General features: G+C 39.4%; 1 protein-coding gene across 1 annotated transcript; it reads right to left on the bottom strand.

Annotated features, from left to right (window-relative positions):
* Positions 1-13754: 13754 nt before the first annotated feature.
* On the bottom strand, positions 13755-14654 carry MC2R (melanocortin 2 receptor; the record flags this gene model as incomplete). Its single annotated transcript, XM_084251918.1, has 1 exon — positions 13755-14654. The coding sequence occupies one exon, from the start codon at positions 14652-14654 to the stop codon at positions 13755-13757; it is 900 nt and encodes a 299-aa protein (XP_084108044.1).
* Between the last annotated feature and the right edge of the window lie 747 nt (positions 14655-15401).

A 15401-nucleotide genomic window follows, 5' to 3' on the forward strand; every position in this document is an offset into this window, starting at 1 on the left:
TCTTGTCTCTTTTTCTTTCTTTCCTATTCTTGGAGACAAGTTTAACTTCTTGCAAAATGGGAAATACTCTAACACCTGGGGAAAAACAACAGAAAAAGCAATTACAGGATCTTTTAAAAATGCTAGGTTAAAAGGTTACAAAGTGTTATTTATCCTCCTCATAACCATTAGGAACAGATGCCCTGGTATCCTAGTGAAAGAATTTTAAATTAAATGATTGGAAAAAGGTAGGACAATGGTGAAGGACATCAGCTGGATGGGTAAGAGACTCTCACCTTTCCACATGGAATCTCTGTCAACTAGCACTAAAACCCCTTCAAGGGGATTAAAAAAATAACACATCCAAATGGCCTGAGGCCTCCTGCACTAACTCATCCTCCTCATCCCCTCCTGTACCACCACCACAGAAGAGGGACTACCACTTCTTACAGGTTTAAAAAAAAAAAGTAAAAAATGCATCATCTTGGGCCTCCCCGGTGGCGCAGTGGTTGAGCACTGGGTAGCGAAAATGCCCGCAGCCTCTGCAGCGCCGGTTCAAACTCGGCCTCCGGGCAAGGGTCCCATATGGCATGCAGACCTCTCCTGCCACCCGATACTCCCCTCAGCAGTGTACCTTCAGTCTGCTTGTTCTGCTCTCTGCTCTGTCTCTGGTGAATTCTCTCACCCTTCCATGCTTCTGACTGTACCCCGTGCTTGTATAAATAAATAAATAAATCTTTAAAAAAAAATGCATCATCTTTTCCAGTTAGTTATATGAAGAGGAGGTCCGGGTCCCCAATGCTAGAGTTTGCAATTTGCTGTTTTAAAAATATTTACAGAATATATTTCTAAAAATGGTAATCAAAGTTCATTTACAGATAAAAATGTTAAAATTATTAAAAATGGGTGTAATATGACTGCATGAGACTAAATTGTTCTTGTTCTAGTCTATGCTATAGGTAAAAAATTCTACTTTCCTGTTTTCCTACAAAATGCTTATTAGTTGAGTAAAAACTTCTAAATTGCTTGTTGGGCCTATAAAAAGTTGAGTTTCTTCTCATGCCATTCACAGCAATGTGGATGGATCTAGAAGGAATTATGCTCAATGAAATTAGTTAGAAGGAAAAAGAAAAATATCTGATGGTTTCACTTACAGCAGGAATATAGAGGAACCAAACAAGACATTGGTGTAAAAAAATAATAATATAAAACACAACACAACAAAACAAAAACAGACAATTATAAATCAGAGACATTCTGCAGGGGAGGAGGAAGGGAGGGATCTGTGGGAGGGAGGGAGGAGCACAGGGGACTGAGGTGATGGTGCACAGGTGCATTGGTGAAGGAAACTCTATGGGAACTACACCTGAGGGGGTGGGGGAAGCAAATACTGTTTACAAATGAATAATGTAAAAAAATATTTTTTAAAAATTGAGTTTCTTGTTGAAAATTAATAAACCTGGTAAAAACTATACAATAAAAATACAGCTTTCTGTTAGTTAAATTCCAGACCTTAACATTTCTAATAAAAACTAGGAACAGAAAAACTACAAAATAAACATCTTTATCTCTTCACCTATACATAATCCATTAAAAAGTGTTTTTTTATCTTACAAATGTGCTTGGTCTCAGTAAAATAAAACAGAAACAAAGTCAAGTTTAAGGATCATGTCTTAGTAATACAAAATTAAAAAAAATTCTTTTCTAAAAAAGTTAGCAAAAACTTAAACTAAGTAATAAAAATTCTCAGTGTCTTCATAAATATTGGTAAAATAATTCTTAAAATTAGTACACATGGCCAAATTTTAAATAAAGACATCTCTGTATCCTTCTTTGTCTTCTACCTCAGGATGTTTAACTATAAATGACACATATAAAAAAATCCCAAATTTTAATCATGATCTAAAATTTTGGTAAACAAAAGCAATTCAAATTTAATGGTTTAATTTAAAGCATACATGCCTTAAGATTATAATATTGGGTATTAATACTTTTTTCTGTGTTTTAATATAACTACTTAAAAAAAAAGGTTTTGGTATTCAGCAAAACAGAAGTAATTAATGTGGTCTTTTCTAACAAAGATAAAATTGACTTTTGTCTATACTAAAACTTTTCCTAATCAAATTTCTTTCCAAGAAGGAAGACTAATGCACTTAATTTTTTCCCTTTAAAAATAAAAATAAGTATTTTTGTTTACTTGATTACAGTTTCAATGTTCTTGCCTATAACTGGTATTTCTTCCTGACTTAGTGTTAGAAGCTTGCATGATTCTATTAGTCTATTTCTTCCAGATTATTCAATTCACTTAGATGTCTATTTAATCCTCTTTTCTTTCCAATTCCATTTAATAGAATATTTGTCTTTTTTTTTTCTTAGCCTAGGTAGAAGTTAGTCTGATTTGTTTCTCTTTAAAAAAAAAAAACAGCTTTTGGTTTCATTTTTCATATATTTAATTCATTTATTGCCATTATCATATCCTTGCTGTGATGGCCTTTGGTTTCATTTGTTCTTTTTTCTAGATTCTAAAATTTTAGTTAGATTATGTGTCTGAGCTTTTTTGTTTCTTGATATGGGTCTGTATTGCTATAAACTTTAGTTTTAGTACTGCTTGTTTTGCATAGGGTGATAGTTTGTGTCTTCGTTTTTGTTTGTCTCAAGTATTTTTTAATTTCCCCTTTGATTTCTTCATTAACCCAACAGTTATTCAGTAGCATATTTTTAGTCTCTATATTTTTGATATTTTAACTACACCCTTTTTTGTGGTTGATTTCTCGTTTCATGACATTGTGATGAGAAGGATACTTGAAATGAATTCACTCTTCAGAAATTTTTCATCACCTGTTTTGTGACCCTCAAGAATGGCCAGGTGCCATCCAGAAGAATACGTACTCCACTTTTTTGGGTTGGAGTGCCCTGTAAATGTCTATTAAATCCATCTTGTCTAGTTTGTCATTTAAGACTATTGTTACCTTGTTGATTTCTCTCTGGTTGATGTGTCCAATGATTTAAATAGGGTGTTAAATATGTTGCTTTCAACGTCTCCTTTCAGGTCTGCTGAAAGTGCCTTATATAGTTTGGTGTTATTCATTTGATGCATATATATATATATATATATATATATATGTTCATAGAAGAACTGGGGTGTAGGCTAGAGATGCAGGGGTTGAGAGGATTTACCAGAGACAGAGTGGGGAGCAGAACAGGCATATTTACCACAATACACTGCTGAGGGAAGCAGCAGGTGAGAAAGCAGAGGTCTGCTGCTCCATGTGTGTTAACTCCCTGCCCAGGGATCGAATTCATGCCACTGTGGCTGGTGATAGCTTGGTAGTGCTGAGACTTTAACCACTGAACCACCAGGGAGGCCTTGAAAGTTACCTTTAATGTAGTGTTTATATTCCATTTTTATATTCATTTTTCCCTGTAGGTACGTTTTTATCCCTGCTGTTACTATGTGCTTTATATATAGGGTTGTATACTTAAAATCTATCTTAAACCAAAAGCAGGCTATTCCTGAGTTCATTCAACCAGTGTCCATTTTTACTCTCCTTCCCATCATATTTTCTGTTTTTGGAATTTTATTGCTTCCAAGTGAGATTTTTTATTTTTCCACTTTATAAAAGACTGTTTATTATTCCTTGCAAGGCTACTTTAAAGGAGATGGATTTCTTCAATTTGTGTTGTCTGTAAAATTCTTTATCACTCCTTCAATTTTGTGTGTTAGCTTAGCTGCATGGAAGATTCTTGTTGGATCCCTGATAATCAGGGAAATGCAAAATAAAACCACAGTGAGATACCACCTTACACCTGTGAGAATGGCACATATCAAAAAAAAAAAAAAAACAAACAGCAATAAATGTTGGTGAGGATGTGGTGAAAAAGAAACTGTCCTACATTGCAGCAGGTGGGAGTGCAAACTGGTACAACCACTATGGAAAGCTGTCTGGAGTTTCCTCAACCTGCTAAAACTAGAGCTACCATACGACCTGGCAGTTCCACTCCTGGGAATCTACCCAAAGGACACAAAAACATTGATTCAAAAGAACACCTGTGCCACTATGTTTATTGCAGCACTATTTATAATAGGGAAAACCTGGAAACAACCTAAATGCCCCCAAATAGATGACTGGATCAAGAAGATGTGACATATATACACAATGGAATATTATTCAGCAATAAAAAAGATAAACTCATGTCATTCACAGCAATGTGGACAGAACTAGAAGGAATTATGCTCAGTGAAATAAGCCAGAAGGAAAAAGAAAAATATCGGATGGTTTCACTTATAGCAGGAATATAGGGGACCCAAATAAGACATCAGTGTAAAAAAATAACAGTACAAAACACAGCAAAGCAAAACAGACAATTACAAATCAGAGACATACTGCAGGGGAGGAGGAGGGAGAGGGATCAGAGGGAGGGAGGGAGGAGCTCAGGGGACTGAGGTGATGGTGCACATGTGCATTGGGGAAGGAAACTCTATGGGGACTACACCTGGGGGGGGTGGGGGAAGCAAATATTGTTTAAAAATGAACAATGATGTAAAAAATAAAAAAAAATAATATTAGAAGATTCTTGTTGGGAGATCTTCAGCACTTTAAATATCTCATGCCATTCTCTTTTTGCCTGTAAGGTTTCTACTGAGCAATCTGCTGATAATCTGTGTGGTTCCCTTTATATGTGACATTTTGCTTTTTCTTAGCTGCATTTAAGATGGTCTCTTTATCTTTAATTTTTGCCAGTTTAGTTGTCGTGTGACTATGTCTATTTGGGGCTATTTTGTTTGAACTCTTTGAGCTATCTGGATCTGGACATCTGTTTCCTTCCCTGATTTGGGGAAGTTCTTGGTTATTGCTTTTTCCCCTTCCCCTCCCCTCCCCTCCCCTCCCCTCCCTTCCCCTCCCCTCCCCTCTCCTCTTCTCCCCTCCTCTCCCCTTCCCTTCTCTCCTCTTCTCCCCTCCCCTCTCTTCTTCCCCTCTTCTCTCCTCTCCTCTTCTCCCCTCCCCTCCCCACCCCTCCCCTCTCCTCTCCTCTCCTTTCCTCTCCTCCAGGCAATCCCTTTGATGGAAATATTGTTCCTCTTGATGCAGTTTTAGGTTGTTTCCATTTTTCTTATTTTTTTCCCCATTGGACAGTGATTTATACTATACAATTTTTTGTCTTTCTGATTCATTCCTTGGCCTTCTTGAATCTATTGGTGGGCCCCTCTAATGTAGGTTTTTGTTCAATTGCATTTTTTTAAAAATCTGTGAGTTCTATTTGGAATTTTTCATATTTTCTCTGTCCTTGTTGTATTTCTTGTTTTGTTCTAATTTTGGTAAGCATTATTAAGACTTGTTCCAAAGTCTTTCAGAAGGTTGGTTAGTTCTGTTACAGTGGGATTTTTTATTCCACAGGTTTTTGTCCTGATCCATATATTGGGGCAAATTCCTCTGTCTTCTCTTTCTGTTTGGTGCCTTTTGATTATTTCAATGGTATATCCCTGACTGTTTTCCTTCTTGCTCATGCTGTAAACTGTCTTTAGTTAGAATAATTGGTCACAGGGTTTCAGTTAGGTGTTGGCCTTGGATGTTGGGCTTTCTGTTGTTATGTTGGGTGAAGCCTCATCCCCAAGCAGTATAACTTGGGCAGGAAAGCATCTGAGTGTCCAGCTTTCACTGTCTGGGTGTAGAAAGTGGGTGTGTGGATGATGCTGCAGTAGATTGCCAAGGATATAAGCTTCCTTTCATACTGCAGCCATATGAATGGAGGGATGACTCTGTAATCACTGTGGTTCAGGCAGACTCCTTCTGCAATGCTCTTCCACAAATTCCAGAATGAAACAGACTTCAACTGCAGTTCTGATTATGAATTTAGCAGGTTTTTCCCTGAGGCTTAGGCACATGCATAGCGGATGGGTACCAGTTGTATGCCCAGTCACAGGCAGCACTACATGACATTGAAGATTGTAGTATTCAGGCTGTCCAAGGGCCTGCCAAAACCAGATAGGGTGTGAACTGGTAATTATTAGTACCACTAAAGCTAACTACCAACAATTCTTGTGTCCCTTGTCATTATGCCACTGTCCCAGGCCAAGCAGGTTCATTTTTGTTTCAGGCAGATGAAAGAAGAATTTTGGAACCTTCAGAATCTCTAACATTCTGTTCTGCACTCATTCCAGTCCAGTAGGTTCATCATTAGTTCAGGTAGCTTGAAAGAGAACCTTGGAGACCTTGACATCATCCCTACAGGTTAGAGGGAAAAAGACTGCAGGGAAACAGCAACTTGGGCCCCCCTGCTTATCCCTATACACTCTTTCTTCTCTTAGCCATTCTCTGATGCTCTCTACTGCACCCGCCATATGGCCTTCTGCCGCCCCCATCCTCTGCTGCTGCCACCTTTATATGCTCATTCTCTTGGCTCAGTTGTGCCCAATTGTGCATGCTTACATCATACTCCAGGTGTCCGCCATCAAGCGTGCTTATAAGACCACAGGTGTTGATCATAGATGCTGGTGGAGGGAGGGTGAAAAAAACCTGATCACTTTGATTTACCCTACACACATGCCTTTAATGCTGAATTAGGGCACCAGACTCACAGAGCAGCAGGCATGGAGGCAGCAATTGAGCCCTAGGCCATGTGAATCTTTCCGTTCAGCCCTTGCTTCTCAGCCTAGGTGTCTGTATTTACATATGCACATGCCTCATGTTTTCTGGCTTCTCTTCCCAGGTGTCTACAATTACAGGTGTGTGTTCCCCACTCCCTAGCATGCTCCACAACAACACTATCATATGTGCACAAAAAAACCTGGGAGGAAAGCAAAGCCACAGGTAATGGCTGTAGAAGCTGTCAGCAGGAGGCAAAAAGAGCCTGAGTACCCCATGACCCATACACTTGCTCAGCAAGCTGTGTTCTCCTGGTTAGGCTCACTCTCCCTGGCTAAAGCAAACTGCAAACTCTGGAAGGCTGGGCAGGAAAGAGGCAGGAGCTTCTCCTGACTACTCCATTTTTCAGTAAGATCCCTGTTATTCCAGGGAGACTTGGACTCTTTCACTGCATTAAATCAGGGGCTTCAGGGAAGTCTGGAAAATTGCAAGCCACACTGTAGGGGCAGGAGGACACAGGGCAGGATCTTTATGACCAGAACAGATGGGTGAAGGAGGCATCCTGGAGACCTAGGTGACTTTTGCAGGCTTTTATTGGGATTCACCAGGTAGAGAGCAGGCAGGGGTACTGGCAGGCCTCCTAGCCCCCAGCAAGTCTTCACTCTTTCTGGGCTCTCCGGCGTTCTCTCTGCTTCTCTGCTCTCCTGCTTCTGCTGGCGTCCTCATGACACCGCCTTTAAAAACCCAGTCTTAGCCCAGGTGAATCCCATCTACATAGGCCCACACCCTATTCCAGGTGTCCGCCACCAGGCGTGCATTCAGGACTGCAGGGTTCAGTCATCTATCCCAATGGCGGGAGGGTAGAAAAGCCTCACACTTTTTACCTTACCCTACACACGGAAACCCAGTGCTTGTTGCTTGGCAAGCAATGTTTTCCTAGGAAGTTTGCACTCTCTATAGCAAGCTGGGAACTGTAGAGTAACCTACACATTAAGGAGAATGTGTAGGGGAGAGGCAGGCACCTTTCCTGACTCCCAAAGTCTGCCAGAGGCAACCCAGGTATTCTTTGTTCAGCAAACTGTATTCTTTGGGGGAAGCATCCACTCTGTCTGTAGGAAGCTGTAAGGACCTCAGGAAAGCCCAGAAAATCCCAGAAGACTGTATAGAGGAAGGGTGTGTATCTGTAGGGTAAAGAAAATATCAGGCTTTTCTGCCCTCCCGCCATCAGGATAGATGATGGATCCTTGCGGTCCTGAATGCATGCCTGATGGCGGGCACCTGGAATAGGGTGTGGACATAGGTAGATGGGATTCAGCTGAGCTAAGACTGTGCTTTTAAGGGCGGCGTCACGGGGGGACACCAGCAGCAGCAGAAGCCGAAGAGAAGCCGAGAAAGCAGCAGCAGAAGCCGAAGAGAAGCCGAGATCACCAGAGAGCCCAGATAGAGTGAAGACTTGCTGGGGGCTGGGAGGCCTGCCAGCCTCCCAGCCCCCCAGCCAGCACCCCTGCCTGCCATATGCCTGGTGAACCCCAATAAAAAGCCTGCAAAAAACCACTGAGGACTCTGACTCCTTTACCCAGTCTGCATGGGATCAGAAAACCTGCACTGTGTCCTGTCATGCCCTTACAGTATCTTTCCCAGTGTCCCAGTATAATGCACTTTTTGCCACACCATATTTCACCTTTCCTACCTTTTTTAGTGGTCTCTCTCTTTCCTCTAAACACACTAGTTTCCAAATCCTGAGCTTTCTTCCAGATGAGAATGCTCCCTTACAGATGCTGATCCACTGTGTTAGTGAAGAAAGTTATGACTCTAGGATACAGTTGGTCCATTGTCTTGCCCTTATTTAAAGGGAACTGGTAGGGTGCTGGCTTCTCTTAAGAAATTTAGAAAATACTGCCAGAGAGGGAGATGGAGAGAGAGAAAGATAACATCAGGTGCAGGCAATTCTGAAAGTAAAGACTATCAGGGAGGTGCAAAGAGTTAAGGTGTCTTTCTCAATTCTGATATTTTCTTCAGGTAAGCCCTTATTGAATTCTTTTTTCAATCATTAGATTGTCTTTGGTTCCTATTTAAATCTTGTAATGAAATGAAACTATAACCAGGTAGTGCCCAGGAAAAAGGGGAGGTTTCTATTTCCCTGCTCCACCCAAGGGAGGGTGGACCTGAGCAGGGAGGAGAAGGAGCTGGAGAGAAGGCTGGAGAAGGAAGGGAGCAGGGCAGAGAGCCAGGAGACCTGGAGGAGGCACATGGAGCAGAGAGACATGCGAAGAAACTGTGCTTGCTTCTTGGCCCTGGACTGGTTGAAGCAGATGTGGGTGAGAGACCTGTGGGGAAGTTAAACAACGGCACTTTTTATCTTGGTTTTTTTTTTTTTTTTAATTTTAATTTTTATTTATTTATTTATTTATACAAGCACTGGGTACAGTCAGAAGCGTGGGAGGGTGAGAGAATTCACCAGAGCCAGAGCAGGAGCAGGGCAGGCAGAGGGACCGAAGTACACTGCTGAGGGGAGCAGCGGGCGGCAGGAGAGGTCTGCGCGCCATGTGGGACCCTCCTCCGGTGGCCGGGGAGCAGCTGGGGATCGAACCGGCGCCGCAGAGGCTGCGGGCAGCTTCGCAACCCAGCGCTCAACTGCTGCGCCACCGGGGAGGCCCTTTATCTTGGTTTTGATTTTGCTCTTTTCCTCCCAGACTTGTCTGCTTCTGACTCTTTTCTGTGGGTCCTGGCCAGAAGGTGTTTTAGACTTGGGGCAGGCTTTCAGGCCTTTCTTTGGGCCAATCCTGTTTGGCTGGACTTTTACCCATGAGGGGATGGGTAACTCCAGTTGCTAGATTTGGAAACTATATTCTTTGTCTATATTGCACACTAATTGTATTAAAGTTCCTTTCTATTAAAGGTCTTATATGTTTTGTCTTGATGTGGCAAATGGCAGAATCTATTTAGAACAGGCAGGTTTAGGGGTTGTGGGGTACCCCTCTCCCTGTCCTGTAACAACGCTATCATTCCACTATCTTTGCAGCTTTTGCTACCACCAAAAAATGCATCCCATTATGCTTCTCTGATCTTTGAGTTGACTCTTTACCTGTGAATATGAATGTACAAGTTAAGTCATTTTGAACATTTTAATGTGATATCTCTTTGGATAATTCCACCATCTAGAGAGATATTTGCAATTATAGCTCCTTTCCCAAGCCAACCAGTGTTTGTGTGTAATATCTGATGTTCTGATGTAATATCTGTAATATCTGATGTAATATCTTTGTAATATCTGTGTGTGTCTCGTCAGATGCCTTATTTCCATTGTAAATTTTTCTTTCAGGAAAACAAAAGTAGGGGTAGAGAGTATTGTATTAAATTGCACTGATAGCTCCTAGATAACTGCTGCTCACATTATAGTTGTCACTGCTGTCTAAAACAGTTGGTGAAGGGGCCTGAATTGTCACCGATCAACCTTATATGCACCACCAAATGAGCAAAATTTTAATTACAGTTGTGATTGGAAGAAGTTAAGAAACTGTTATACATCCTATGGCTTAACCCAGACACTTTCCCTAATGAACACAGATGCAAAAATCCTCAATAAATTCTCAGCAAACCATTAAAAGGATTATATGTCATGAACAAGTTGAATACACAGGATGATTCAATATCCAAAATTCAATCAATGTGATTCACCACATCAACAAAAAGGCAAATAAAAACCATATTATCAGTCGATGCTGAGAAAGCATTGAATAAATTTCAGCATCATTTTTGATAACCTTTGAAAAACTGGAAATAAATGGAACATATTTCAACATAATAGAAGCCACATATGAAAAACCCATAGCTACTATCACTCTCAATGTGAAAAACTGAAAACATTTTCACTAAGATCCAGTATAAGACAAGGATGTCCACTCTCACCACTATTATTTGACATAATGTTAGAAGTCCTAGCTAAAGCAATTAGGCAAGATAAATATATAAAAGTAATCCAAATTGGGAAATAAGAAGTAAAACTGTCATTATTTGCAGATAATATGATAATATATATAAGAACTGTAAAGAATCCATGAAAAGACAAAAATAAAACAATAAACCAATTAAGCAAAGTGTCAGATTACTTAATCAACACACAAAAATCAGTTGGCTTCCTAAATGCAAACAATGAGCTTGGAGAAGAAGAAATTAAGAAAGACATCCCTTTTACAATCAAATATATATATATATATTATATATATATATATATATATATATATATATATATACACACACACACCTGGAAATAAATAAACTTAATAAAGGAGGGGAAGGGCATGTAAAAGGAAAACTATAAAACATTGGTGAACGAAGTAGAAGAAGACAAAAAGAAATGGAAAGATATTCCCTGCCTTAGGACTGGATGAATCAACACTGTCAAAATGGCCATGCTACCTATAGCAATTTACAGATTCAACACAAGCCCAACAAATATCTCATTGGCATTCTTCAAAGAAATGGAACAAATATTAATAAAATTCATATAAAACCACAAAAGATCCCAAATAGCAAATCCATTCTGAGTAAAAAGGGGGAAAATTGTGGTATTACACTTCTGGACTTCAAAGTATACTACAAAGCAGCAAATATTAAAGCAGTATGGTACTGGAATGGTAAGAGTCACAGTCAAATGGAATAGAATTGAGAACACAAAAATAAAAATCACACACATATAAATGACTATGATAAGGGAGAAAAAAATACACACTGGACAAGAACATCCTCTTCAATAAGTGGTGTTGAGAAAATTGGACTCCTATGTGCAAAAGAATGAAAATAGACCACTATCTCACAATATACACCAAAATCAACTGAAAATGGCTAAAAGACTTTGATGTGACTATGGAAAGCTGTGTGAAGGTTCCTCAAACTACTAAAAATGGAGCTTCCACATGATCCAGTAATTCCACTCCTAGGTATCTACCCAAAGGACACAAAAACATTAATTCAAAAGGACACCTGCACTCCTATGTTTATTGCAGCACTATTTACAATAGGTAAGCTTTGGAAACAACCCAAATGCCCAAAAATAGATGACTGGATCAAGAAGATGTGGTACATATATACACAATGGATTATTACTCATTAATTAAAAAGGATAAATTTATGCCACATGCAGCAACATGGATGGAGCTGGAAGGGCTTATGCCCAGTGAAATAAGCCAGAAGGAAGAAGAAAAATATCATGTGGTTTCACTTATTGGAGGAAGGTAGAGGAAGAAAATAAAGGATCAGGAAAAAAAGTTACTATAATGAAGTAAAAATCAAAATCAACAGGATATATACCTACTCCATCCCTACAGAATGTCTCTGATCTATAGTTCAGATGTGAGGTCTGAAACCATAAAATACAAAGAGAAACTATAGACAAACTGCTCCAAAACATGCACCTCAGCAATAGCTTCACAGATTTGACCCAACAATGAGAAAACAAAGGAGAATATATGCACAACTGGACTACATCAAACTAAAAACCTGCACAGGGAAAGAGATAATAACTAAAATGAAAAAACATCACATGGAATGTGACAAAATATTTGCACACTACATCTGACAAGGAGTTGATAGCACTTATATACAAAGAACTCACACAACTCAACAAAACAAATCAAATATTCCCTTCCCTCCAAAAAAATTGGGCAAAAGAGCTAAATAGATACTTCAAAAAGAATATGCCAATAGGCATATGAAAAAACGTGCATCATCAATTATAATCAGGGAAGTGAAATCAAAACCAAAAAGAGATACTACCTCATACCAGAGAGAATGACCATAAAAAAGACCAGAAACAAAAAGTGCTCATAAGGGTGTGGAGAAAAGGGAACCCTCTCGCACTGTTATTGGGAATGTAGACTGGTCCAGTCCCTATAGAAAGCAGTCCTATGTCCATTTCCCATGGAGTTTCCTCCAAACGCTAAAAATTGATCTTCCATATGAACCAGAAATTCCATTCTGAAGTATGTATTCAAAGAACAAAAAATCACAAATTCAAAAGGAAACCTGCACTCTGTTTTTCACAGCACTATTTACAATAGGAAAACTATAGAAATTACCTAAATGCCAAAAAAAGAGATGAGTGGATCAAGAAAATGTGGTAAAAATACACAATGGAATACTACTTGTAATCAAAAAAGTTAAACTCATTTGCAGAAACGTGCATGGAACTGGAAGGGATTATACTAGCATAATCCAGAAGGAAAAAGATAAACCAGATAGTGTCAATCTATGTGTAATATAGAGAGACCAAACAAACATTCACAAACATTACAAAATAAGCCTTGAAAGCTAACCATGAACCTGAGGCATCCAGGAGGGGAGGGGTCAAACAGGAGGAGAGGTGGGAACAGGGGTGTGAAGAGCACAGTGGACTTGAGTGAAGGACTATGGGTGCTTTGGTGGTGGGAGAACTGTGGTGACTACACTTGACAGGAGAACTGTCAAAACATTAACGAGGATGTAAAACAATGGTACTTCATTATAATATGAAATTAAATTTATAAAGATAGAGAGAAATAAGCCAGAGAATTACCAACTCTATAATGGCTAAACAAGGAACACAATATAAGTTTAGGTCACAATATAAGATTGTTTACCTGTTTATATAATACACAGTTGGGAAATCTGTCCCAACAAGTCTCAAAAGAAATATTTTTATTTTTGAGGGATAAATGGGCAAAAGTACAAAGAAGTTTTTCATCAGCCCAAAGGTTTCAGATCAGTATTGCTATATGTACTTTTATTCTCTATTTCTTTTAGTATAAATGGACTTACAATTATTTGACTTATGGTTTTTTGATTTACAGTGATGTGAAAGCAATTCATATTTAGTGAAAACGGTAATATGATACTACCCTCTTGAGATGCTGGGCAGTGGCAGTGAGTCACAGATCCTGGTCAGCATTTTCGACTTATGACACTTTCAATAAGTGGGACATAACCCCATCATAGGCCAGGAAGGTATGTATGTTATTTTCTTTCACTTACAAAAATTATATGTACAGGAAGACTGTTCACACAGAACTTAGCTATTACAAATGCTAGTAGGATAATCCTCATATACTTTAGGGAAGGAAAGGACAGTTGGAAGCAGTATTTATTGGAAAGCCAGGGTATCCTGTCACTTGACAATGTTATACCCGTGGATACTAAAATCAGAGAGCAATAATTCTACTGGCACCTGTTGCAGAAGATCATCTTTTTGAATGCATCCCTGAGCTCTGGACTACGGAAGGCATAGATAAAAGGGTCAATGACTGCATTGCACATGATCAACATGCCATTCACCTCAAAGAGGGACATGTAGCAGGCACAGTAAGGGTTATGTGGGCAGAATGTCATTAGGAGGACATGAAGGACAAAGGGGGCCCAACAGAAGATGAAGACCCCGAGCAGTATAGTCAGAGTGATGGCCCCTTTCATGTTGGTTCTGGGAAGGGTGGAGATTGAGAACTTCTGGGCATGGGATCGGGCCAGCAGGAACATGTGCACATACAGGCACAGGATGAAGACTAACATGAGTGGGAACAATGATGTGAAGGTGATCACTGTGGGGACCTTATGGGAGAAAATGACTATGGTGATGCTGCTGCCTGTGCAGCATGTCCAGATGACTGTCAGAGTGACAATGGCACGTCTCGTGGTCACAATGCTGTGGTACTGCAGAGCATGGAAGATTGTGATATAACGATCAGTGGCAATCACAGATAGGCTGAAGATGGAACCAAGTAGGGAGAGGATGAACAAGGAGTCCATGATGTCATCTGCTGTGGTTTCAAAATTGCCATAAGACTTGAAATGACCCAAGTCTTTGAGCATCATCAGGATATTTTCTAAGAACCTAGACAGGCTGCCCAGCATATCTGAAACGGCCAAGCTACAAATGAAAAAGTACATGGGTACTTGAAGATTCTTATTCCTGATAACAGCTAGGAGGACAAGCATATTCTCCAAAACCCCGAAGATGGAGATTATGAAAAATATCTCTTTTGGCATAGGCATATAAGGACAGTCCGAATTATTTCTTGCTGTATCACTGATGTTTTCAGATAGATTGATCTTGTGCTTCATTTTTCCTTTTTCTTGTTAAGACAGATGTGACTTAGACGACAGAAAACTTGATTCTTCAGAATGTTTTCTTCTTTGTGATACTTGCTGGAAATCTGAAGTAAAAACCTCGTTCCCACCTAAAAAATAATAGATAGTGATATCAATAGATTCTACAATAGATTCCACAATAAATTCCAAAATAAAAGTAGCCATATTAGCTTTAAGAAAGTTCTACTATCTCTGAAAAATATTAGTGTGTAGTAAGTCACATTTATGGACCCTCATCTTACTCGCTCCGTGAAAAATGTCTTTATGGATTTTTGTGTCCAGAGATGAAAGTAAATTTTATCCTTTGTCTTCTTCCCTTTCCTGATACAGGAAATATAATTGTATGTAAGATAGATTAGAATATAAAAAGAAGCAAAAAAAAATTAGAGAGGGATGTGTAGAAACAGGAAAGCACATAAACATCCTTCTTTCAGCTTGGAAGCTGTGGCTGTGTTCAGAGATGTTTAGGTCCTTTCCTTTCCTTTCCTTGTCTTGTCTTTCTGGGTAATTGCTGGACCCTAAATTACAGCACAATGGTATTGATGTCTAATACCCAAACTTGACTATGCAATACTTGTCATTAATTGTGTTTCAAAGATAGAACTCAAGAAGTGGTAATTCTGGAAATCAAGTGCCTTATTGTGATCAGATTTATTTTCCATCTTGAATGTATTTAGTGGCTAAACTGAAAAGGAAAAAGAAAGAAATGTCAACTTCTTT

This window comes from Talpa europaea (genome assembly GCF_964194135.1).
Source record: "Talpa europaea genome assembly, chromosome: 13".
Lineage (NCBI taxonomy): Eukaryota > Metazoa > Chordata > Mammalia > Eulipotyphla > Talpidae > Talpa > Talpa europaea.